Source organism: Silurus meridionalis, chromosome 25, assembly GCF_014805685.1.
Source record: "Silurus meridionalis isolate SWU-2019-XX chromosome 25, ASM1480568v1, whole genome shotgun sequence".
Taxonomy (NCBI): domain Eukaryota; kingdom Metazoa; phylum Chordata; class Actinopteri; order Siluriformes; family Siluridae; genus Silurus; species Silurus meridionalis.
The window spans coordinates 6,472,469-6,497,951 of NC_060908.1; the positions used below are offsets into that span (position 1 = coordinate 6,472,469).

A 25,483-nucleotide genomic window follows, 5' to 3' on the forward strand; every position below is an offset into this window, starting at 1 on the left:
TTCTGCCTTGGCCATTCAGATTTATGTTTTGTAAAGACTCTTTCACATGTACACATCTTTACTAAGTGAACCAATCATGTGATGTACTGCATTTCACTCTGGTTTGGACAAGGAGTGACTGTTAGGAGTAAAAGGTCCTAGAGGGTGAATAGATCTCTGTGCACTTGCATTTCAAAACAATCAACATTACATTTATGATCCGTATATGATTTATTTTGCAAACAGTATTTTAAATAAGTCAAAGGCAAAACAAGAAATAAATAAAATGCCAGAATCAGCTCTATCTGTGCGCAGAGAGATGCAGTGAGAGGCGCCAGAAGTGATGAATATACTGTATGTGGAATACAGTGTAGAATAAAAAAGTGAAAAATCATAATTAGGCAAAATCAGGTTTATACAACTTTAGGAATATATAATTTTTTTTCTGAAATATTTACTTACAATTAAATGAAATTACTGATCATCATGATCATCATTTCGAATTGTGGACATACACAAATACAGAAGATAGAAACCTTATGCTCTAAGTGTACAATATATTAGATGATGCACAATGTTTGGCAAAATAAATACATTTCTATTCATTCATTCTCTGGGCATCTAAATGTAACAATGTAACACATCAACCCACACCAACATGGCTGTTGCCCCAGAAGGCTGTTGCCTCTTCTGCTTGACTTGAACCCTATTGAGTAATTGTGGAGCATCCTCAAGCAGAAAGTGGAAAACCGCCCTGTGTCTAACATCCAGCAGCTCTGTGATGTCATTATTTAGGAGTGGTAGAGGATCCCAGCAACAACCTGTGCAGCTCTGGTGAATTCCATTCCCAGGAGGATTTAGGCAGTGATACATATCAATGGTGCTCACAATTTGGACACAGTTTTGACATGTTCACTTATGGTGTACTCACTTTGGTTGCCAGATATGTAGACAATAATGGCTGTGTGTTGAGTTATTGTTAGTGGACAGTAAATCTGCACATTGACTACTCTAAAATATATTGAAGTTTAATTTCTACAGTATTGTCTCTTAAGAACATGTAATAAAATGGTTGCTAAAATGTGAGGGGTGTACTCACTTTTGTTGGATACTGTACTGTGCATTTAATTCTCTGGAACATGCCTTTTTTATTCATTTATAGTTACATTTAATGGCCTTGAACATTGTTTTTGTTATTCATTTTTGGTTGCATTTAACTGTCTGGATCATGCTTTTTTTTATCCATTTCTAGTTACATTTAACTAGATGTATAACTAGATGTATAACTAGATGTATAACTAGATGCATATATTTTTCTACTCTTTTATAGTTACAGTTATGAATAATACATTTATACGCAACATGATCCATATGTAATATGTTGTTTTTTTTATTCCTAGCTTTCCTTTTCTTTTTCTTTTTTTATTGATACTATGCTATTGATCTTAGATATTATTCCCATGTTGGTCTGATCTAAGTTGTATCTCCATGTGTCCGCTGAAGGGCGCCGCGCGTCGTCAGAGCTGCTGTTTAGTATTGCTTTCTGCTCCACCCTCGCACACACTCACGCTCTCTTTCTCAAACACACACACACACTCGCGCGCGCGCGCGCGCACACACACGCACACACGGCCAGTGAGCAACAGGTAGCATTGCTCCATGAGATCCTCAGGGAGGGAAACTCGCTTCAACACACACTTTTTAGCTTGTTTTTCCACGCGCCCCGCAGCCGTGTCCGTGCGCCTCGGACGCGCATTAACGCCGAACAACTTTCCGACCGCGTGTTGACGGAGACAAGTTCACTCTGCGACTTGTGGAAGGATCTCGGATTTGTGCGCAAGGATCTTTTCTGTAATCTGGTGAAAACCGAACAGGTTTAATATGACGGCTGGAGGAACATGCGGAGAACCGAGATCCAGGATCGGCTTGTAAGGAATCGCACCTGATTAGAGACGATTGAAGCGATTCGTTCAGCAGGACTAAACCTAAAGGGGGAAAGAATAAAGGAAAAACATATTTACACTGTCCGATTGTTGCGAATCGGAACCGGCGGGGTAACGGAGCGCGTAAAAAGCCGCAAGGAAGTCACGCGTTCAGGTTCACGTCGTGCGTCCGTTTTGCGTGACGCAGCTTTGGAGATTTGTCTTGTAACCGAGTTCTGATCGGGCCACCTGTTTATTTATTTATTTTTGTTTATTTTGTTTATATTTTTTGTTTGTGTTGTTTTTAAAGGGAATGCGTAACAGCCGAAATGTAAAACCATCCAATGGAGATCTCTAAGCGCATGATCAGGACGGAGAGTTACAAACCTTTCTGGCTGCCTGAAATGTGGTGCCTGGTTTTCCTTCTGAACTGAATTGCATGACAGCATCTCGTATGACTGGGACAGTTGCACACGTTAGGGGTCCTGCTCCAGTCAGTGCCTTCATGCTGTCTTACCCACACTCTGCACAGGACATCCAACACTAATTAGTGGGATTTTAATTAGCCTTCATGTTCCACTGTAAAGTGAGGTAACATTTGAGGCATTTTGTTTCCAACAATGATCACTGCTTTTCTTGAGCTCTTTAGAGAGCTGTCATTACTGAAGGATTTGCCTTTCGCAAGCACATGTCTCCGGGCCTATGTGGACCACTGGTATTAATTGAAAAATCCATCAAGGAAGTAGATTTAAATCTCGAGTTCGACCGCGTTGACACAACCAGACGGACCCTGGAAGTTTTCTTGGTGCGCCAGTGGTTTTGAACAGTGCATTATGCGTGCCTGGGCCCCGAATCTGCAGCTGGGTCAATGAGGCTCGCCGCACAGCGCCTGGCCGGGCTTTGGCCGTGGCTGATCACGGCTGCCCTGCAGGTGGCGCTGGGCCATGCGGGCCTGGAGGTGGAGGCGACCCGCGCCCTCATCAAGGTCACGCTTCTCAACCCCAAAGCCACGGTCAGGCCCATCACCCTGGAAGGGGTGTTTGCTGGAAGCAGCAGCGGAATCGCTGAGGGTAAACTCATGCAGGTAGGTGAAGAAAAAAAAATACAGAATGTCCCCAATTTTTTTTTTTTGTGTGTGTTTCACACGTTGCTGCGAACTAATTGCCATGCATCATGTTTCTTCTGGAATTTCTGAACTCTCCCTCAACCTCGGCACTTGTGATGTATTAAAACAATGATCTCATGCTGATGTTGCAGCTCTCGTACAGAGATATAAAACCGGGCGGTCACAGGCATCAGCCTGCCTGACATGTTGTGCTTCAACATCACTCAGAGCGATCTTGTTTGGACAAGATCCCTGTCTAAGCCACATTCGGTGCTCCATGTGTTGGCAGAAACGTCGTGAGCAGGTGAGCGAGGTGGCGTATCCTTAACCACAATCATCCCACACACGCCTTTCAAATCTCAGGCGAACGCTTTTAATTATGACTGTCAATTACCTTGTTAAAAAGAGGTGTTGAATCCATCATGCCAAAGAGATGATGACACGCACCAGAATCCGATTTTTTTTTTTCCCCCCTTATGAGAGCTCTTCCGGTTGTCTTGTTGACAAGAGCTATGGTGTGAAAGCTGAGTGTGTCTTTTTTGTAATTGTGCCAGGTGCTCAATCCAGGTTTTGGTAGAGGTGAGAGATTTGTAGTTTTTGAAATGCTTGGGCCTGAGCTCTTAGGCAATGTCTGAGTTATAAAAATAAGAAGTTTGAAATCTTGGCGCAGTAAATAATCATTTGTCCCATCCTTCAGGAAATTGCATTCAATCCATGAACATATTGAGGAACTTTTCTTCCCACTGGATGTTTTTTTTTTTACAAGTGAAGGCCACAGTGTGTTTGGAATCTTTACCTGTGACAAGCCCGCTTCTTTTTATTAGGCAAAAACAGTTGGCTTTGTGTATAAATAGGATTGTGTGTGTGGATAACCCACTCATAAGTAAGATACTCTCTCGCCAACACAAAGAGTGTGTTGTACTGTGCGAGATTCTCTTTGTTGCTGTGCTGGCCTGTCGCAACAGGTCCGAGTTGCAGGGGTGCTCCGGCTTTATGCTGCTTTCCTCGAGGGGATGGAGGCAGGGAGAAAAAGAAATACATCATCCTGTCTTATCCACATGGCCTCCATAGCCAAGCAAACTTTACCACAACGAGTGCAACAAGTTATTTTGTCTTAAAATCTAGCAAGGTGTAGATGTGTAGCTGACTTATTTCATCATATATATATATATATATATATATATATATATATATATATATATATATATCGCATGGTATCATATTTCATCGTATTTAGAAAGAAAATCCAAAAAAAAAAAAAAAAAATCCCCCAAAACTTTCTATACACATCACGGTGTTTGTCTGTTGTTCTCTCGTGCATGCTCTCTTTTTCAAAGTTTTTTAGGCGTGTCTGCTGCCTTACTGTCCTCAGGCTACTCTGAATTCTACATGCTCATCCGTAGCAGAAAGATGACAGCCAGTTTTCATAACCACCAGTAATTACACATCTAAGTCCGGCTTTGATCTCCATAAGCGCGATTCCATCACAATCACTCTTAAGATGTTATTCTAAGCTTTAGTTCGTCTCTCAGGGACACCGATTCCTCTCCGTTATGCTAGCGGATAATAGTGTGAATGAGGGAGGGGGGGGACATAAAAAAGATCGCACATGATGATAATGGAAGCGTTTCATTTAGTTGGGGGTGTTGCAGCTCTGGAAAGCTTTTGTTCCTGAATGGAATTAGATCCAGTATGTATTGTGTACTTTGCTTTGTGAATGCTGGATATTAATAGACAGGAGTTGTTTTTTTTTTATTGTTGTGAAGATCGAAAAACATGCTCGGTTTACAAGTAAGACATGGAGCTACCGGCAGTTTAGTCCTCCAGGACGTTTCTCCATTTTAGTTCGCTTTTATATTTGGCTTGTTGTAAATTCTCAAAAATTCAAGCTAGCCTTTCATTAGGAGGGAAATGGTAGCTCAGTGGTTTAGATGTTGAACTTCTGATCTTAAGGTAGTCAGTTCAAAACCCAGCACAAACTTGCTTGCCATTCCTGGGCTCTTGAGTAAGGCCCTTAACCCTCAGCTGCATAAATAAGAAGGAAAGACTGGTGATTTATACTTGTCCTTTACAGCACAGTGAAACACTTTCTTTGTACATCCCAGCGATGTTAGGAGCTGATGTCAGGGATGATACAATGCTCCTGAAGTACTAAGGGCCTTGCTCAGGGGGCCCAAGAGTGACAGCTTATTTTTATTTTATTACCAGGGCTTGAACCCCTGACCTTACAATCAGTGAGCCAGAGCCTTAGCCAATGAGCTACCATATCCCTGTACATTCAAGTCACTCTGGCATCATATGGCATCTGCCAAACACTACAAATGTAAATGTAGTAACTTTGAAGTATTTCATAATCTTGATATTGTTTAAGGGTTCTTTAAGGCCTAGGGACTTCCAAATGTTTGTGAATCCAACTATTGTTGGAAATGTAACAAGCCGCATTTTTATCAGCTTGGTTCAATGCAGATTTTTAACTTGCGGGGAAATTGACTCTGAGGTGGTAGCTCAGTGGTTAAGGTATTTGACTTTTGATCCAAAGATCATTAAGCCAGACTAAGCTGTCACTCCTGGGCCCATACTCAAGACCCTTAACCCTAGTTAACCCTAAGTTGCTGTAAGTCGGCATCTGCCAAATGCTATAAATGCGTTCAGTCAAAAGCATGCCTATATAATGCAGTAAAAGTTGTACACTTTGCTAAGAAAAAAGACAACGTTGGTAAAACAAGCTTTATAAACTAATGATAACAGCAACACACATAGCAAGACAATGTTCATGCATCTGTCTAGCTCTCTTTTAGTTAGGCCATGAAGTTGCATAGTTAATGCCTTTGCAGGGCATAAGGCTATTTGCATATTAGCGTGGCAGTTTTTTAATGTTTGCTATGCATTTTGGTTATAAAAACTAGACCAGGATTAATTGCAAACCAGGTCATACTGAACCTGCCAGTTATATAATTTTATTTTATATATATTTGATTTTATGTCATAATTATTTTATTTCCCAAAAAGTATATTTCTATGAATTAGTTTTTTAAGCTCTATCCTGTTTCTGAACATCTTAATGGCAACACTATAAAGCCTACAATGAAGAAGAGGTTAAAAATCTTGACGTACAGGCATCCGTGATATAGATGTACTGGCCATGTGAGCCCTGAGCATTGTAGAGTCAACAATAACTTCTTTATGCCATAACTCATGCTCCAGTCATTCCTTCCATGCACCACGTTAAGGTCATTTTCGAGATATCGGACGCTCTGCCAAGTGCTTTGCCGAGGGATTATGGCTCTCGCCGTGCCCCCTCTCCTCATCTAATATCAGTATCTCGGGCTCTTTGGTCCTGCGCCCATACCTTTGAAAAGGCCAGATGCCTTGGCAGCCTCCACATCCGTCCCACTATAGTGAAGCAGGGCCATCGCAGTGCATTCTGGGATGGCTTTGAACTTGAGGGGAAAGGCAGCTGTTGCTTAAGCATGGGCAGTGAAGGGGGGGATGATAAGAGGGCAAGTTTGAGGTTTTGCCCACCGCACCTTTTGAAGTTAATCCCATCCTTGGCTCAATTATAAGAAGCCAAGTCATTCAAAAAAAAGGCTCACTTTCTCATCTGAGTTTCTTGTGGATTATTTTTTTAACACTCCTTTTACTATTAAGGGGTCTTACTTAAAAAAGCCAAAGGTCACTCAGTCTTTTGTAATAGGGATAATTAGGTCTGTTCATGTGGACTAATCCTGGAGCAGGTTTTTATTTTTCTTAGGAAGAGCAATGGTTAGTGTTTTTAAAAGGAGGAAAACTATTCTCAGATACTCTCATTTGCCCTGTAAATCTTCTGCGACTTAGCCAACTCTTTCAACACTGTGGCTGCCCAAAGTTTAGTTTGATTGTCTGATTATAGCTTCCATTTATCCATTTTAGTCTCTCTCTCTTTCTCTCTCTCTCCGGAGTACATACCACTGTCTCTCCACTCGGTGGAGGTTGAGATATTGGATGTGTCGGGGCAAAGGGGCGAGATGAAAGCATCTCAAGTTTAAAAACCGTGAGTCTGGATGATTAAAAAGGATAGCTGTGTTTACTCGACACTTCCGATAGTGCTCCCCTCCCTTGATTCAGATGAGCTTCCTGTCTGTATTTCCCCCCTTGGAAACTGATAACAGGCCTAACAGCCTCTCTGCCCCTCCCTGCCGCTCAGGGCCTGCTTAGGTTTTATGTTAAACTCTATTTTAGGCGGTTGTATGGCAAACACACCACCATGAGCAATCTTTTTTAATTAAATATGATCCTTGGCCCCCTGGTGCTTGGACCTCTTATAGTGATGCATTTTGGATCTTTGTACAGTTGATCAATTGACTGTCCCAAATTTCTACAATGCAAGCATTAGCATGTAATAATTACCTCCCACAAGGTACCCTTCTAGTTCATTTATAAATTATTAAAAAAACATGTGCCAGACTGCAGGATGTCAAACAGTCGCTCTCTGAAATCACGTATTGGCGGTATTAATAAGTCCAAGAGAGCTGTTAATCAAGCTTCCAATAAGTTGAATACCTTAAACGGACGAGCCGCATAGTGCAGATTCCTGCATCTGTCCTGCTTCCGTCCTGTGTGTTCATCTTGGGGTTTTGGAGTATGGTTACACATGCAGAGGGACCTTCGGCATCACGGGAACGAGCATGTGAAAGCTATCTGAGATTGAGTGACGGAAACAGGGTCGTGTGTGTTGCAGTATGGACAGGGGGAAACATGGCAAAGCTTTTAAGGTAGCCTCCTGGTCTCTTGTTTAGTCATTAGAGAAACCGAGAGATGCCTCGTCTGGCAGTGGAGAGGTTACGCAACGTGTTCTGCTGCAGGGTTTAGGAAAGCAGCCTTCCATCAACCATGTCACTCAGTGATATACACAACAAACATGATCACAATGTGATTCTGTACGCAGGAAAAGCAGCTATACAAAATACTGGACCGCCGTCCAGACTCATAAATAGCAAGCACTTCGGGCACATCTTCATACAAGCCAAAGACACACACACACACACACACACACACACACACACACACACACACACACACACATTTGTTGATGTAGGGCTTCTTCCTGTTAGACCGGTAGTCCCTAGTGAAGACTGTTAGTACATTGGTATGGGAAAAGCATTATTGCTAGCCTTCTCCTTGAACCCGACTTGTTTGTGTGTGCTTGAAGATGTGTGTAGTAGAGCTGGAAAATACAAAAAGATTGTAATATCATGATATTCTGTGAGATATTGCAGGTATTTTTCAAACGGATTTTAAATGCAGTGGTCCCTTGGAACTCATTATGATACAAGTTCAGAAAATCTGCAAATTTTGGACGCACCCCGCAGCCCCTATGGTACCTTAGTGAATTCATCTAGACATTATGTCACTTTATAAACGTAAAGTGTACAGTATTTAAACAGTTTAAAATTTTATTCCTAACGTTCCTGAACATTCGGTCCCGCTGCGGATTCCTGTGAATTTTACTATAATCCGCGACTTGCTATAATTAGGTTCCAAATGTGAACACGGAAATTTTCTGAGCCGCAAGTTTCGAACCGCGAATTATCTGGAGTTGAGTGTACAGCATTTTCCATCTCTGATTAGTGTCTGATTTAATGTTAAATGTACTGTATTACATTTTCAGATCAATATATTAATTTATTTAAATGCATATTTACATTATATAAACAGATATTTTTGTGGACACCTGACCCTAATATTCACATATGCTTTCTGAGCATCTCATTTCCCATTTAGCCCCTGTTTGTTGTTATAATAACCTCCACTCTTCTGGGAAGATGTTCGATTACACCTTATCTAACCGTGAAATCATGACCTGATTTCTTCACAGATGTCAAAGATGTGTTTATTAACAGCAAATATTCCCACCCAAAACCACCCTCCAAGAATTTGCCCAGGAGTTCCATCTCTTCGTTTTTGTTTTCAAAAAAGCGGCTTCACTGCAAATTATAGTGCTGGGTATTTCGATATGCCTTCCAATTTATTAATGAAACCCTTTCCTAAACCCTTTGGTTTAGGATGTTTTGCTATGGATAAAGATTGGCCTTCATTATTTTGACCAAAATGATTATGTTCGTTGAATCATGCCAGTTCCGTGGTTTCCTCAAAACAGCCACAGAAGCTGATCTGGGACATCTGAGATAGTTTCAGTACGCCATAAATCATATGACTAGTACGATTTGTCAGATCTGATTTTGTTAAACGTTTCACATTGCAGGCTTTGCGTGATATCAAACGGCAATACTGGAATAATGGTTAGCATACAATACAATTGTTTAGCACAGAGAGACAGATCTGCACCTGTTCCCATAGAGATGATGGGAATCAACCATCTGTTACCTGCATATCAGCGTCACACTGCCCAGGTGGAGCAAGCATAGACCTCAAAACAAACAGGCGCTAAATGCTAACTTGGCTTACCACAATAAGCACTGACTAGTCATTAGCAAGGGCTTGGCATTGAATCTAATAATAATCAGGGCTCACCAGTGGGTCAGTGGGACGTCTCTTTTAGAATCCCACTAGTAATATTATACAGAAAACAACCCAGACACAAATCCACTAATAGAACTGGTGCATATGATTTTTTTTTAATTTATTTTGTAAGCTAACTAGCAGGTTGCCTAATGCATAAATATGATATGGAACTACGTAGCACTGGTTTGGCTCTCTGTCGATTTTTTAATGCTCAGTAATATATATTTTTTAAGAAAATCTAAAATCTAAAAAACACGAAAGTATGAAGTTTTAACAAAATTCTTGCACAAATTAAATAAAATTTTCTTTAATTCATATATTTTTTAATGCAATTTTTTGCTGACATTTAAAAATTGTTGATTGAAGATTAAATTTTTTGACTTCTGAATGTCAAAAATTTCACCGTTACTATTTTGTCATGAATGCAGCACATAGATAATCTCTAGCTAACATTAGCTAAATAAATTCAGTAGTCAGTAATGCGGACAAGAAGTAAAATAATGAAAATTAGCCAAAAACAACGCAATATCGCATTGTATAAAATAAAAATATTTTAGTGAGCTAATAGTCATCAAGTAATGCAGCTTAGCTATTAAACTAGGATACAGTTGCATTGATATTAGGAATAAAACAATCCAGAAAAAACTGTTATAGGAAAACAGTCAGTAATGGTATGATGCCACCATGAAAATGGTTGTTTTCCTGTTCGTCATGGTCTCAATATGTTTTATGTTTCTGACACAGTACCTGTTGCTAGCGTTATTTTTTCATTAATTACAGTGGTTATATTATTTTTTTATGTCCTAAAACAGCCATATAACAACGTTATATGGCTTACAAAATGTGTTTATTGTTAATCCATTGTATTTTCTATAGCAGATTAGAATCAGCACATTTAATGTAATCGTGTGCTCTGAATAACAATCAGCTCTTCTCCCCATGCTGTTATTTCTACTACTTCATATTTCTTTACAACTTAATGACATCATTGAGGTCAGACGTCACACCCCTCGTTTTAGTATGGTTATTTCCAACGCCACATAATAAAGCCAAAACCAAATTTCATACTCCTCCTTCTTATAAACACTACACGTCTATATTCTAGTTAGTTATGATGACCTATTAACACTTTTTTTCATATTTTGTGGAACAAATCAATATTTTAAAGAAATTTCTCATTCTTTGGTGTTTATGGGATTCAGAATGTTTGTACTGTTTACTGTTTGATATGAATAATCACAGCTAGCTTTACTTAAAAGACATTTGGCATTAAAGGTTATAGGATAGGGGAATTACGTGTACCTTCCTAAAGCGAGAAAGTAAAGGACATATATACGCTATATTGGCAAAAGTATTGGGTCACCTGGCCATAAGTATGGTATGAAATTTTTGATCGTTGCATTCCACATTTAGTCCCAATTTGCTCTTATAATTCCCTCCACTCTTCTGGGAAGCTGGTCCACTAGATTTTAGAGTGTGCTTATGGATATTTGTGTTCATCAGCCACAAGGGTGGTCCACTAGATTTTAGAGTGTGCTTATGGATATTTGTGTTCATCAGCCACAAGGGTGTAAACCAAATGTTCAAAGAGCTCACATTGTGCACAGGGGCATTGCCAAGCTGGAACAGGTTTGGGTTTCCAAGTTCAAGTGAATGCAAAATTTTATAATAGGGCATCTTAAGACGTCCTATACATTTGAGTGCTTTGTGGTAACAGTTTGGAAAAGAACCACATATAGCAGGAGAGGTCAGGTGACCTAATACTTTTGGCAATATAGTGTATATAAAATATATAGGTTTAGGTTAGTGTGTATGTGCAAAATATATAAAATACTATGAATAACATTTATGACTCAAGAAGCATTATGTTGCAATCTTGTTTTCTGAAGTACAGTAACTATGAACTCAGTGACCCCAGTTTAGGTGAGCTTTGGATATCCTAAATCAGAAATAAAAATATGCCCAAGTATGAACTAATCCTGAAAATATATTTACATTTACATTTGTGGCATTTAGCGGACGCCCTTGTCCAGAACGATGTGCAAAATTGCTTTGAGTCTCGAGCAATAAATAAATCTACACTGGTACACTAGATTACAAACTTAAGAAAAATATAATATAAGTTAAATTTACGTATGCTTTGGGAGAACAGTATAAAAATTAAGTGCTTTAATCATTTACTTGAAGAGAGTTTGACTAAAGGCTGAAAGTTTTTGCTTCTATTATGAACTACTTTCGTTCAAAGTATTTCGTTAGTTCTACTTCAAAAAATAATAAACTAGTAGCTAGTAACTAGTTATTTACTAGTAGCGTAACTTGAACCACTGCAACTCTGATTAGTTGCAGTGGTTCAAGCAGTTATTAAGGAGCAGGGTCTTTATTTGAGCAATGCATCCAGCTATTTTCTTTTCATCTTGAGGAATTATAATACCCCTCTCCACCCTCTAGAAACTATTATCTCAAACGTGTCAGAGCAAAAGGTTCCTGTTATACAAAAGTTCAAATACCTCATTGCTCATCAGCCAGAATTCCATCATTCAATTACATCAATCATAAATGGCACGTCCCCTTCTGACGCCACACAGTAAAACAGCAGCAGTAGGTATGACAATCAAAATAAAGACGTGGCGCCAGTTGAAAGGTGTGTCCTCGTTGAAGTGGTGGTTTGACGTGATTTATATCGGTCTTTTATTATTAAGGATATTAGAAATATTGACGTTTTTTTCTCATGTTCTCCTCAATTTTTGGCTCTCTGCCAATTGTAAACTACTTTCCTGCTCTCTAGTAACTAACAACAGGGAATGAAGGCTGATACTGTATGTGATTTCTTTAATATACATAAACTGCATCTGTTGATTGTGTCATATGGCTGCACAACACACTACTATCTGTCACTACTATCACTATCTGTCCTCGTATAAACATATATACATGCTTAGACTCTATTAATGTAATACGCACACACACACACACACAATATCGACAAAAGTTTGTGGACACTAAAACATAACATTTATTTGTGCTTTATGAACAATCCATTTCACATTTAGTCCAGATATGCTGTTTTAATAACCTACTCTTTTAGGAAGATTCTGGATTTTCTGGAGATTTGTGCTCAATGAGTCACAAGGGTGTTAGTAAAGTCAGTTACTGATGTAGGTTAATGAAGCCTGGGGTACAGTGAGTTTTCCAATTTATTCAACAGGTGTTTAATTCTAGTTCGATTGAAGGGAAAATTTTATGCCACACCCAAAGACATCCTGCACAATTGTGTCTCCAGCTTTCTGGTAACAGTTTCAGAAAGAACCACCAAAATGGCTGGAAAAGTCAGGTCACAGTATTTATGTCCATATAGTGTAAGTCATGGAAACATATATCTTTAAAGACTCTTATCATTTCAACAATTTAAACTTTTTTTGTAACTCATTTTTCTTGTATAAGCCACAAAAACAATATAATAGCTTAACCTGTACAGCCTTTTCTCCATTAGTCAAATTACTTATATTTATAGCCCTCCACATGATCGACTTTGTTTGACAAGCATGTCTTTATTTAATTATCATCTTGACTGGACTTGCATTTCCTCTTTCTTGACAGCTGCGTAATTGAAATTTTCCACTTCATTTCATTCAACTTATTTGTACTTCATGTTCATTTTATCTGTGCATGCTCAATCTGTATATCAGTAAAACCCTGTTGGACGAGCATAATTCGTTCGTAAAAATTGCTCGTAGGTCCATTTGCTCGTAGGTTCGAAATGATTTTTCCCCATAAGAATGAATGTAAAAGCGATTTAATCATTCGATCGCTTATTTCTGCACTTAAAAAGTATTTGTAGCCTATTTTAAGTTTCAATGGTAATTCTATTTACTTTCTTTTTCCCAGCACCATCACTGATTTTCTTGGGAGACATTTTTCAAGATTTCTAGTGAAATAAAAATATAAAACTAAAAAAAGTTAAGTTTTTGCTGCACTGAACAACGAGAGCGATCGAGTGATACGTCATCAACTAAGCGACTGATGCTACCCTTGGCCGAAAGCGAGGAACCGGCAGCGTGGGTTTGCTCGTGCCTTCGAAATTTGCTCGTGAAACGGTAAAATTTTGTGAGCAAGGTCGCTCGTATCTCCATTTGCTCGTACTTTAGGCTCGTACAACAGGGTTTTACTGTGTAGCTATCTAAGTATATTCATTGTAGACCACTGCTGATATCACAGGGTTTTTCTTTTTTGTATGATGGTTTATAATACTTTTTTTGGAAATTTAATATGGGGTGTTTAAGAAACTTCAGAATGATCTGTGGTTCGTCAGACTAAAGACCTTTGTATTTCTTTGTAATTCCTCAATTATTTATGAAGGTTCTGATTTAAAGACTCAAACAATCAACTTGTGCGTAATAAAAAAATAAAAAAACCCAGAAGTCAAAGGCAATTTGGTTTCCAAGGGTAGCATGAAAAAAGCGTATGAAATGCAACATTTGCAATAACAAACCATACATTTAAACATAAAATGTAATAAAATATAAATCACATAATTTTTACTGCCAGTAATATGTAAATATGTGTGGAAAACACTGACAGCTCTGACAACAGTTAAATCAAAAGGTGTACCTATACATAGGCTTGTTCTATGTGTTAGACGTTCTTTATGATAATTGTATGCAAACAATCCAAAGAAATCAATAAATAAATGAGTTATATAACAGTGAGAAATGTGTAATCATCAAGATATGACATTTTCCCTAAAGAGATGCTTATTTATTATTTATGGAAGAGGTGAGCCATCGAAACAGAGGATACATTTTCGATCAATATTTAATTATATGCAATGTTTGATCTGCAATTAAGGGGGAAAAAACTGGCGTATGGAATGTGGAAATGATGGGCAGCATGACTGTAGGGTTATTTGTTTAATCTAATTTGTGTGTCAGCATTTTATGACTAGTTTCCTGAGCTCATTTGCAGCAATTTAATCTCAAATCCTTCATGTCTGGGAGTAGCATTATGTGGTGTAAAGTCCCATCACAACCTCATTTCAGTGTGGGTCAATGGAGGAGCACTAGGTTTCCCTGAATTTGTCTGTGTGTAGGTATGTGTGTGTATGATTGAGTGCTTGCGTGCACCCTTGTTTATGCGTAAGGGCGTGTGTGTGTGTCTGTGTGTGTGTGTGTGTGGAGAGAGAGGTTGGTCATTGCTGTGATCATTGCTAAACTCCATTAAGTAAGATCAAAGCAACTCAGATGTTCCGTAACAAAAGCCATATTGTAAACTGAGACAACCAGGGCGACAGAACATGCTTTATGTCTCTGCAGTCACATGGTTTCTCCCTCACACTTACACACACACTCAGCAGGGCCAATAGAGCATACACACTGTCCTGCTCCTGACCTGTCTGCTTCAGCGTTCTTTTCCCTCCGTCTCAGCCTCTCATGCCAGGCACTTTCTTTGCAAATTCAGACATATCAGACGCCTGTGAAGAAAAAAAAAAAAAGAGTCGCAGATACAAAAAAAGGCAGCGTTTTGTCCAAACAGTTTTCTTTGCTGCAGATTAGTAACCATGGCAGTTTCTTTGCTTACGTTTAAACAAACGGCTTTGCTTTCGACCGCAGAGTTTTCGTGAGCTTCATGGCAATCGCCATTTTTTCCTTTTTTGCAAACTTAAATAGGCTTTCTCTGGTTGCTCTAAGCCATATGACAGCTCAGCGTTCCACACTTCACCTGGAGAACTTTTTCTCAGTCGCTTTCTTTTCTGTTCTGTGTGGCGAGGACAGTCTTTTTTTTTTTTTTCTCAGGGTCACGAAAATATGTGCGGATTATTTTCGTTTTCCCGTTACTGACCTACTGCAAGTTGAGTGACTAAGTGGCGTGTTATTTTACTCAACGGTTTGAGTGAACTTCCAAGCTTTCTGTAAAACAAGTTCACACATTTAGTAGTAGCCTCTTTGTTTAAGCCTGGGGCACTGAATTATAATTTTCTGCTTCCATTTAGTCGATTTCCAAATAGAAATTGCATTGTTGGTATGTAAAAATCATTTTTATTTTATGGAGAAAACGAGGGGTGGTGTGAGATCAAGACAATAGCCAACAAAAGCTCTATAAGAAAATAAGTATAAAATTGTGGGGTGGACTACAGAAATAAAAGATAAGCTTCTTCATCTCATAAAAGTAAAAAAAGGGTCAGCAAGATGTATTGCTAATGAAGTATGCATGTTGAGAAATATGTATGTTTTTGAACATCCCATTTCCAATTTGTTCCCCATTTTCCGTTGTAATAACCTAACCTTCTGCAAAGACGTTCCACAAGAGTTGTAAGTGTGTGTGGAGATTTGTGCTCATTCAGCTTTTCTATAATCTTCCACTCCAACTCATGGAAATCATATCTTTGTGGAGCTCACATGCTGCACAGGGGCATTGCCATGTTGGAACAGGTTTGGCTGTTCTAGTTCAAGTGAAGCGAAGATTTTATGCTACCACATTCAAAGACATCTATATTGTATAGACACCTATACAATTGTGTGACTGCCACTATGCGGAAACAGTTTGAGGAAGAACCACATACGGCTGGAAAAGTCCGGTGTTTCAATGCTCTTGTCCATATAGTGTAAATCTGCCCAAATATTCATAGCAGGCGTGTGCTGATAATCGATTATTCTCTTTCTAAATAATTTATTTATATAATTTATTCCTGTTATTTTATGTCAGTATAAATGATTCAATTTATATTTAGTTAGTTATTTATGTTAGTTGGTTACTGTAAGTTAGCTACTAGGTAGCTTATAAATATATTTTGATGTTTAATTCAATCAACTCTTACATTATAGCTGAGAGATACAAAGCTCTAACCTTGGAGACTCTTAAATCTCTGTACGGAAAAGCTTTACCAGTTTAGTAGCTACACATTCGTCTAATACAATTCTGTATTAGACTAAGATTATCTATAGTGTCAGGCAAACAAAGTGCCTGTGAATTATGCTACAGAAACAAACAAGCACATTAATATAAGCCTGTGATTTAAAATTACAACCTGCGATGATGTATAACATGAATCAAATTTTTCTAAGCAATCGGGATAAAGAATTAGATAGTGCTGTTGTATAAAAGGTTATAGTTATGGTTGATAATTCAAAAAAGCATTACCATACCTACGATGCTACCTAGGCCCTTAGATGTGGGAGTGTCCAGGGATTTGAGAGAGATAAGAAAAATTTAACTCGATGCAAATATGAAGTGACTTAGTGCAGTGATTACCAATAGAAGAGAAGACAAAAGAGTACATGTGATTCGTCTACTGAATGGTTGTCAAAAGCGGAATGCTAGTTGTGCCACTCACTAGTAAAATTTACTATGGCAACCAGTGTATAAAAAGCTTTATATAAAGCCAAATACTTACTATAAAAGCATAATGTAAAAATTGTCAGAATATAATATAAAATATGATATTAAATATATATATATTTATATATAGAGCGAGAGAGAGTGAGAGAGAGAGAGAGAGAGAGCAGAATGCTGATATAAATAATAGCACACGCTACTTTTATATCATATTCTGACAATTATATATACTCTATATATACTCTATAGCTTTATACAGTGTAATGGAGCGGATCGGAAATGTTACTCTGGAAATTTGCTGTGCATGTAGTCTTTTTTCAGTCAATGCCACAACACACACACACACACATACATACACACACACACACACACACACACACACACACACATACATACATACACACACACATATACACACACAAATACATACATTAAAACACACAGCCACTGGTGAGCTGCTAATGCATTAACTGACAAAACATTTCATTCAGCCTTGAGCAGAGGACAGATATCGCTCTTCCTCTCTCTCACACACACACACACACACACACACACACACACACACCCTGTGCTTTTTATTGGCCAGCATTAGGGGCGGGTTTGTAATGGCTGCGTGTTCCCAAACAGTGTCAGTGAAGTTAGTGTAAACTTATTACTGCAGAGAGTAGTGACTAAAAGAAGCTTTGACAGAGACAAAAAAAAACATTACCATGATGCATTGTTAAAAGAGTAGTTCAGTATTTTATACTTAGTTTAAGCTCACACATGTAAATGTACACTATATTGACAAAAATGTATTAAGATGCCTGACTTTTCCAGCTATATGTGGTTCTTCCAACAACTGTTACCACCATTATGATAGTTTTGCTTGTCTTAGGTGGTAGCATTGAAGTTTTCCTTTACGTTGAACTAGGAAACTCGAACCAAAAGATATGTAGCTACGTCTGTCCGTATATTATATCTGTAACAACAGTATTGATTTGCAAGATTTTCCTGTAGTACGAAAAGAATAGTAAATTGTGTGCTTCAGATTCACAAATAATTGGATTTGGAAAATGGACGATGTCTCGTGATTGCTGTTACACTCTAACAAGATCAGACAAGTGTAGTTTTGGACAGATATTAGATTAATTATTGTATAGATCCAGTTAATTAGATCTATTTAGTTTATAGCATGCCCTTTTTGAAAAACAAAATGGATTTCTGAAAAATAAGAAAAAGATTTAGAACTTAATTTAAAGAAAAATCACAAATGCTGTCTTAAAAAAATTACACTTATTGAATACACTTTTCACAGAATCAAACTGCCCTTTTAGACATGAATTAGTGGTTGTTGGGGTTTTCTTTTGGTAGTGTATTTTATTTATTTTTTATTTTTTTACCTTTTAATTTTCTTTTCCCAGTCCCGAGAAATGTGATGATATTCAAAAAGTGTCTGTGATAATCACAAGAATGCAAAAGATAACAATGGATGTGTGTCATCAAAGCTCTGTGTCTGTGTGTGTGTGTGTGTGTGTGTGTGTGTGTGTGTGTGTGTGTGTGTGTGTCCGTTCTGCACTGTAGGGCCAGGTGCATGGCTGCTATAAAGAGCTCTGAAGCTCAGTTAACTATCATCCCTAATCGATTACATAATCCCCTTATTTACTTTTTTCACAATACTGCATTTTACTCTCTCTGTCTTTCACTCTTTCTCTCTCTCTCTCTCTCTCTCTCTCTCTCTCTCTCTCTCTCTCTCTCTCTCTCTCTCTCTGTGCATTCCAAAGTTCAATGCACAGAGCACCTGACCCAACTGAAACACCATGCCCTTTGTGTCAGTATGAATATGTGCATGTGTGTTTGTAAGTTTGTATGATCTAGTAGCCTCTAGAATCTAGAATCCAATTCTGAATGCACTTTTGAAAAAGAAATACACTTTCTAATCAATCGTCTATGTCTGTAAATATTTTTTTAAATCCTTTGCTCCGTTTAGTGTCCGCTTCTAGTTTGACGTGTTAAGGCCCAAGTGAGCTTCACTCACCGCTGTACTCTGAAATGTGCACGTATATACACACACACACACGGTCCGAGCAGAGGGCTTGGGTATGATAAGCATGGCTATTTTAAGCCTTTGTTCTTTCTAGCCCCCTGTTCTTCTGCCCAAATCATCAACAATCCTCCCACCCCTAGAGTTTGCCACGTCCTTTCCTGTCCGAGTTGTGTGAGGTCGGCTTTCCTTCAGATAATCGCACGTCTGCCCCGTGACCTTCGGCTGTCTGGAACAGCGCACAGCAACGGGAGCTTCTCTGAGGGCAGAATGCGTGCGCACCCCCCTCCACACACACACACACAGACAGACAACACTCACACATATATACATATAGTATATTAGTTTGTAGTGTTCCATTGCTCAGTAATTAAGTCATGATCACCAGAAATCTTTTTATTACTTCAAATGAAACTTTAAAATTCTTTTTTTCCTCCTGAACCTTCTACAAATGCTTTTGAATGTGGATTAAAATGCAAAAGTTTGTAGATTCAATGAACAAAAACTTTCAAAACGTATGTGAAATAAAGGAAGAGCTGTTGTTTGAGTGCTCCAGACTCAGTAAACACAGATTTTAATCAATGAGTTTGCGTTATCTAAGATCTCCTGTGTTGCAGCTGATTATGTAATAAATAAAACATAACAGGATGTGATATTGCAGGAAATTTATAATGTGATAAGACATGGGTCAGCGTGAAGCACTGTTGCCATTCTGATGTAGATTTTTATTTTTATGGTACATTTCTTTTTTTTACAACCAATCAATGACATAATGCTTAATAGTTTAGTATTACTTTTAATGTTTGTGGAACATCCAGGAAACATTTTAGATCTTATGAGCACTGGAACCCATGTTCACTTTCTCTCGTTTTTTCAAAATTAGTTAAGGTTAATTTAAACTTTTATTGAATAACTTTTAATGATAAACAGGGAAAGGTCCTCTGTTTTAAAGACATTCTCATGTCTGAAAAGACACAGCTTTAACACTGGCACTGGAGACTCCTTTCAAAATTGCTAAATACAAAACCTGAAGTGTACTACACTGTTACTATAGTCATTAATATTAAACTATGATTTGACTACTGTCAGCGATTCCACCTAATAGAAAATGAATGAGCACCTTTAGACCAATCAAATGTGATGTCAAGAAATGACATACCACTAGTGTAGCATGTTCCATGCATTTGCACTGTCAATACCTGGTGTCTGTAATTTGCTGGTAGACCGATATTATTGAACTCACACTTCTTTTTGATTATATAATTGATATATTTATGAAGAACATCTACAGGCCTACCATGTAACATCATGGTAATCATCCTTCATTACTCAGAGATGCCGTGAGTGAGTGCATGGTAGATCTAGTAAGACAAAAGGTGGTGGCAGTAATGATGCTGATGAAGCTCACATCCTTTTGAGTGTTGAATTTGAATCTATTAATGCCGGGGCTCGATTAGCTTTACGCATTCCTTCCACTCGACGTACACTTGCAGATGTGCAAGTGTGTTCAGACATGCTTGGAATGTTCTTTCGGAGCAAGTTTCTTAATGTGGGTGTCTGTGGGTGTCTGTGTGTGTGTGTGTGTGTGTGTGTGTGTGTGTGTGTGTGTGTGTGTGTGTGTGTGCATGAGCATAATTTTGACAGTGCCGGCTCTTTTGTAAAGCTGTGAGTTATTGTAGTCCTCATACCACACACCATTGCTTAAAAAGATAAGTCATAGCAAGACTTAATGAATATATGAGCTTAACCTTTGACCCTATTCGCATGGTGTATAACTGGTGTATGCACATAGGGCTAGGAATATTTTTACTTATATAATAAGTCAGCTTTGCAATATACTGTAGAGCAGTTGCGTGCATAAAAACGTTTTAGTTCCTGCAAAAAAAAAAGGTTCATAACACTAATCCTACTGTGACCCCTTTTATTACATATGGAAAAAAAAAAATATATATTTTTTTTAAAGGAAGGGGTCTAATTGTAAGTATGCTCTGTAAAAAAAAAATAGTTTATGGTGCATAAAACATAGTACCATGTTCCTTGCTTTGTGCTGTCTCTCTCTGTGTGTTTGCAGACTCTGTTAACTATTACCGAGAGATGTGTACTTTGGCTTCATCCCAAAACTGTTACACACAGGCGGGCCGATATCAAAAGAAAACTTGCACTTCAGGCTGGAGTCCCTCCAAATACATTCTGCTGCTGCAACTCGAACATGAGATCCCTCCTGCTTTGCTTTAGTTCCCATTAAATTCTTAACTATTTGTTACTTGTAGATTTTGTCTTTGCATGATGTTGAGGGCACATGCACACTTACGCACACATACACACCCACATCCATACATACAAATACATATTCACTTTTACACACTACAGTACCCTCTAGCTTACCTGGGTTGATTGATCAAAGGCAGAAGGAGCTGTTGACTCGGCCTGATATTTTTGCCGTTACCTGGCCAAAACAGTTATTCATTAATTTTTCCCTTTCCCTCCTTTTATCTCCTGGACTGTTCTGGCCGCCATGTGTTTGCTCTCGCTGTATGTTTGCCGTGCGGTGCCACCGGGTCTGAATAGAGTGCTGCCTGCTCTGGGGCATTTAGTATAAAAGGCTTGATCAACACTAGCCTGATCCCTCGAGATCTTTCCATTCAGTTTTTTGGCATCAAGGACAAGCATATAAGTGTTTATTACCAATTATAAAGCCTGGTCAACTGTGAGGAGTAAAGGACGTAGAAGTACAGAATATTTTAGACTATTAAAAAACTAGTTAAATTAAATTAATCTACATTTACATACATAGGAATTCAAGAGTAAAAAGTAAAAATCTTCAACACAGCTCTGTATGACTAGCTAGTTCTATAAACACCAACAGAAAAATGTTCTGCAAACTCTGGCTAACCTAGAATATGGCTTCCTAGTGTAGCTAATGTGTGATAACTTCTCAGCTAAGAAGCATTAGCAATGAAAACAAAACTGAAATTGCTAGCTAGTTTAACAAGCTAGTTTACAAAACATAATTAGCTCATGAGCTTAGCTGGGTTATTTATTACAAAACCTAACTAGCTAAAATTATTAAACAAACGAATTTACAAATCTTGGGTCGCTAATTAAACAAGCTAGTTTACTTAACGTAACCAGCTTCTTGTTGATCTGGTTGGATTACCATTAGGATGGCTAAGGATCTACTGTAAATTGTACAGGCTATTATTTAATGTTAACATGGGAATAAAATGCTGCATCTAATCTGTTTAACTGTAGCAAAATCACATTTCCGGGCTTTAAACTTTGAAGGTAGGTTGAAGGTCAAAAAGACAATGTAAAGAATACAAATCTAAGAAAAAAATTAAGATGAAGATGAAGTATGTGCTGAGTTGACTCAAAGGAAAGGAGAAAAATAGGTCTGAGGTAATCTATCTAATGTCATGTGCTTGTGCAATCTTTGGATATCGTGCTATTTATCAATACCCATAAAGCAAAGGAATGCTTTATAGTATGTATAGAGATCCGCTTACTCATTCAGTGGCAGCTGGCATTGAACAGGCGACAGGTTTTTGTCAGGAGCAATCAGGACTGGTGTATTGATCTGAAAGGTCCAGTAGACTTAAATTATTAATTGGTATTTTTCTCATGAACCACTGATCAGATTTATTTTCTGCATTAAGAGTAAGAGATTTAATGTTGTTGTCATCCTTAGTCATATATGCTTTTTTGTTTTGACTTGATGTTTTTTTTTTTTGATATGGCTAATATAGTTGGAGTAAAGGCTAATGTGATTTCAAAAGAAATTCATGCTTAGGAGTTTCCCCAAATTAGTGCATGTCAATTCCCATCTAGCTACAGGACATGTCCAAAGCTTTGTGGATTAATAAACATGACATTCATATGTGGTTTGTCCCCAAACTGTTGCCACGAAGGTGGAAGCATACAGTTGTATAGGATGCTTTTGTATAATGTACAATTACAATTTCCCTTCACTGGACCTGATACCCAAAGATTTGTGACATAGCTATGCCCCAGTACAGAAAGTGAGCACAATAGTGACATGGTTTAAAGTTAGAAGAAGTAGAAGAACTCAAATTTCTGCACAGAGCACTGACCTAACCTGACTGAGCACCTTTTGAATAAACTGGAACACCAATTGTCATCCTCACCCACCATCAACACCGGATCTTGTGGCTGAATGAAAACAAATCCCTACGGCCACACTTCGAATTCTTAAAAAAAATCTTTGCAGAATAGTGGAATAGGATATTCAGAAACGTCTGCTGTTGAGATGACAAGCAAGTGCCTACAAACCATTGGATTTATAGTGAAAGTCGCACGTGTCACAACTACCAACCAGGATTTAGATTTTTGGGGTTTCGAGTTTATTCAATCTCGAGCTGTGAGACTTCTGTAGTCCTATAACATGTAATCTTCTCTGTTTTAATGTAGTTATTAGTATTTTAGATAGATAAATTATCTCACTCTCTCAGTGTTGCATGTTTCTTACATTCCGTAATGAACATATCACGTCTATTCTTTATTCTGTTATAAAGAAGCCTCTGGGGGAAAAAACTTTCCTGGAACATTTAGATTGGCTTCATCAAAAACAAACCGCACTTAATTTATATTAAAGCATGATTAGCCGGCCACCAGGGTTTAACTTCTTTTGATCAGTATCAATTTCCTGTTTAATTTATTACAACCTTTTATGTAAAATAAATTGTCCTGAGGAAAAGCAGGTGGTTGTATGGTCTGTTTCTAATCAATGATCTGAATGAACAGTCCAGTAATAAATCAGTTAACATTGTAGCCTTGTTGATTGATTAAGTCCTAGATTGCAGAGGTTAGATTGTTATTTGAAGCTAATACTGACAGACACTGATAAAATGCCAGGGTTTTTTTTATTATTAGAGTAAAACTAATCAGAAAAGAAATAGATTAAATGTACATATATAAACAAATATATTTAAAGTATTTGCTATGTGTTGCAGAATGAGTATATATATACAGATAAGATCCCTTAGAAGCAGGAACAAATGGGCAAGCGTAAGGCAACAGGGTCATGAGAGGCCAAGGCTAATTGATGCAGGTGGGGAGCAAAGCCTGGCCCGTGTGGTCTTAACCAACAGACAAGCTCCTGTAGCTTAACTTACTGAAGAAGCTAATGCTGTTTATGCTCGACAGGCCAAGACTGTTCGACAGGTCAAGACAGCAAAAGGGGGACCAACAAAATATTAGGCAGGTGTTCATAATATCATGCCTGATTGGTGGCCATAAAGGTATGCCTGGTTGGGGTGTGTGTGTGTGTGTGTGTGTGTGTGTGTGTGTGTGTGTGTGTGTGTGTGTGTACAAAAAAAATAAAAAAAATCATATCTAAGTAACTTCAAGCTTGTAATCTGAATGCAGTCTTTTAAGGTTCAACATGCACTGGTTACCCAATGATCACTACAGAAATTGATAATCCGAAGTACTGAGCACACAGTATCACAGATCTGTTGAGGACCTGCTTCATCTATAGTATGATTTTCTAATAAAAGTGGTTTTTGGAGGCCTCAAACACCCTTTAAAGGTTTAAAGCAGAGGCCTTAAAACCCATACTACAGGTATCTAAAGCAAAGTTTAGCAGGTTTTTGAAAAAGAAGGTGAGCGGCACCTTTGCTTTGCCACCATAATAATTCCTTTTCGGGGCGCGTTCTATGGCTTTCAGGGCAGGAAAAATGGAGCCCTGCCAATGGCATCTTATTACACCAAGCATCTGATAGAGGCCATGTGAGAGAACGGGACAGAATTCTCCACCTGTAACATGATAGGAGGCTCTTCAAAGGTAAGGCAGCCATTCTGTTGTGCATAGGTGCCTAAAATGGACCCCTGCCATGTGAGAAGTATGAAGTTGATTGGGTCTTCTACGGCTGCATATCAGCGAAACATCGATATGGTGGTGGCTGGTGGGGGTTAAAGGTTAACATGGCTTTACTTACTCATCTTCTTCAACTTCGGCAAACATCATAGAGCAAATTATTGTAAAACAGTTTACACAAGCGCTGTGTCCTTTCCCTTAATCCGTCACTCCCATATATTCCACTTCTTCAGCAAAAGTGTGTGAGCAGTTAGTCACTACAGGTTCACAGTTTGAGTCCTAAACCTAAGCCAGAGACACTATTATGGAATTTAACAGAGGTTTTTGTTCTGAAGGGGAAGGAGAGATGGTGCTTGCTGAAGCTTAGAAAATAATCGGCAAAGGGAGTGAGGAGAGGCTGGCATGCCCATTTGGCACAGCTAAAATTACATTGGCTCCCTCTTGAATACCACTGTAGATGCGAAGGAAAGATCCTTGGTTTCCACTTGTGGTTGATCCCTTGGTATATAGTTTTGCATGTTTGTGTCTATGTGTCTATGCATGAGTGAAATAGTGAGAACATTTGAGCCTTTCATTATACAAGACCGGATTATTGTCATTCCAACTATTGAGCCTTTTTTAAAAGTGATTCGCTGTGCACATTTGAAACACCTGCAAACATACAGTATTTTAAACACATCTTTCAGAATTCTCATAGCATGCAGTAAAGTATTGTTCTTGTCCCTGTCCTATCATTTCTCATTGTTTTTGTTGTTTTCATTTGAAACATTATATGAAGCCTGTCCTTG

The 25,483-nt window shown here is 38.3% G+C and overlaps 1 protein-coding gene across 2 annotated transcripts in view; it reads left to right on the top strand.

Annotated features, from left to right (window-relative positions):
• The first annotated feature begins 1,576 nt into the window (after positions 1–1,576).
• The window catches only part of LOC124379386 (E3 ubiquitin-protein ligase RNF43), a 98,491-nt gene continuing 74,584 nt past the window's right edge, over positions 1,577–25,483 (top strand). For both annotated transcript variants that reach the window (XM_046839710.1, XM_046839711.1), the window contains exon 1: positions 1,577–2,985. In XM_046839710.1, the coding sequence (XP_046695666.1) occupies positions 2,770–2,985 (216 nt within the window). In that variant the 5' untranslated portion in view covers positions 1,577–2,769. The remainder of the gene's footprint in view (positions 2,986–25,483) is intronic.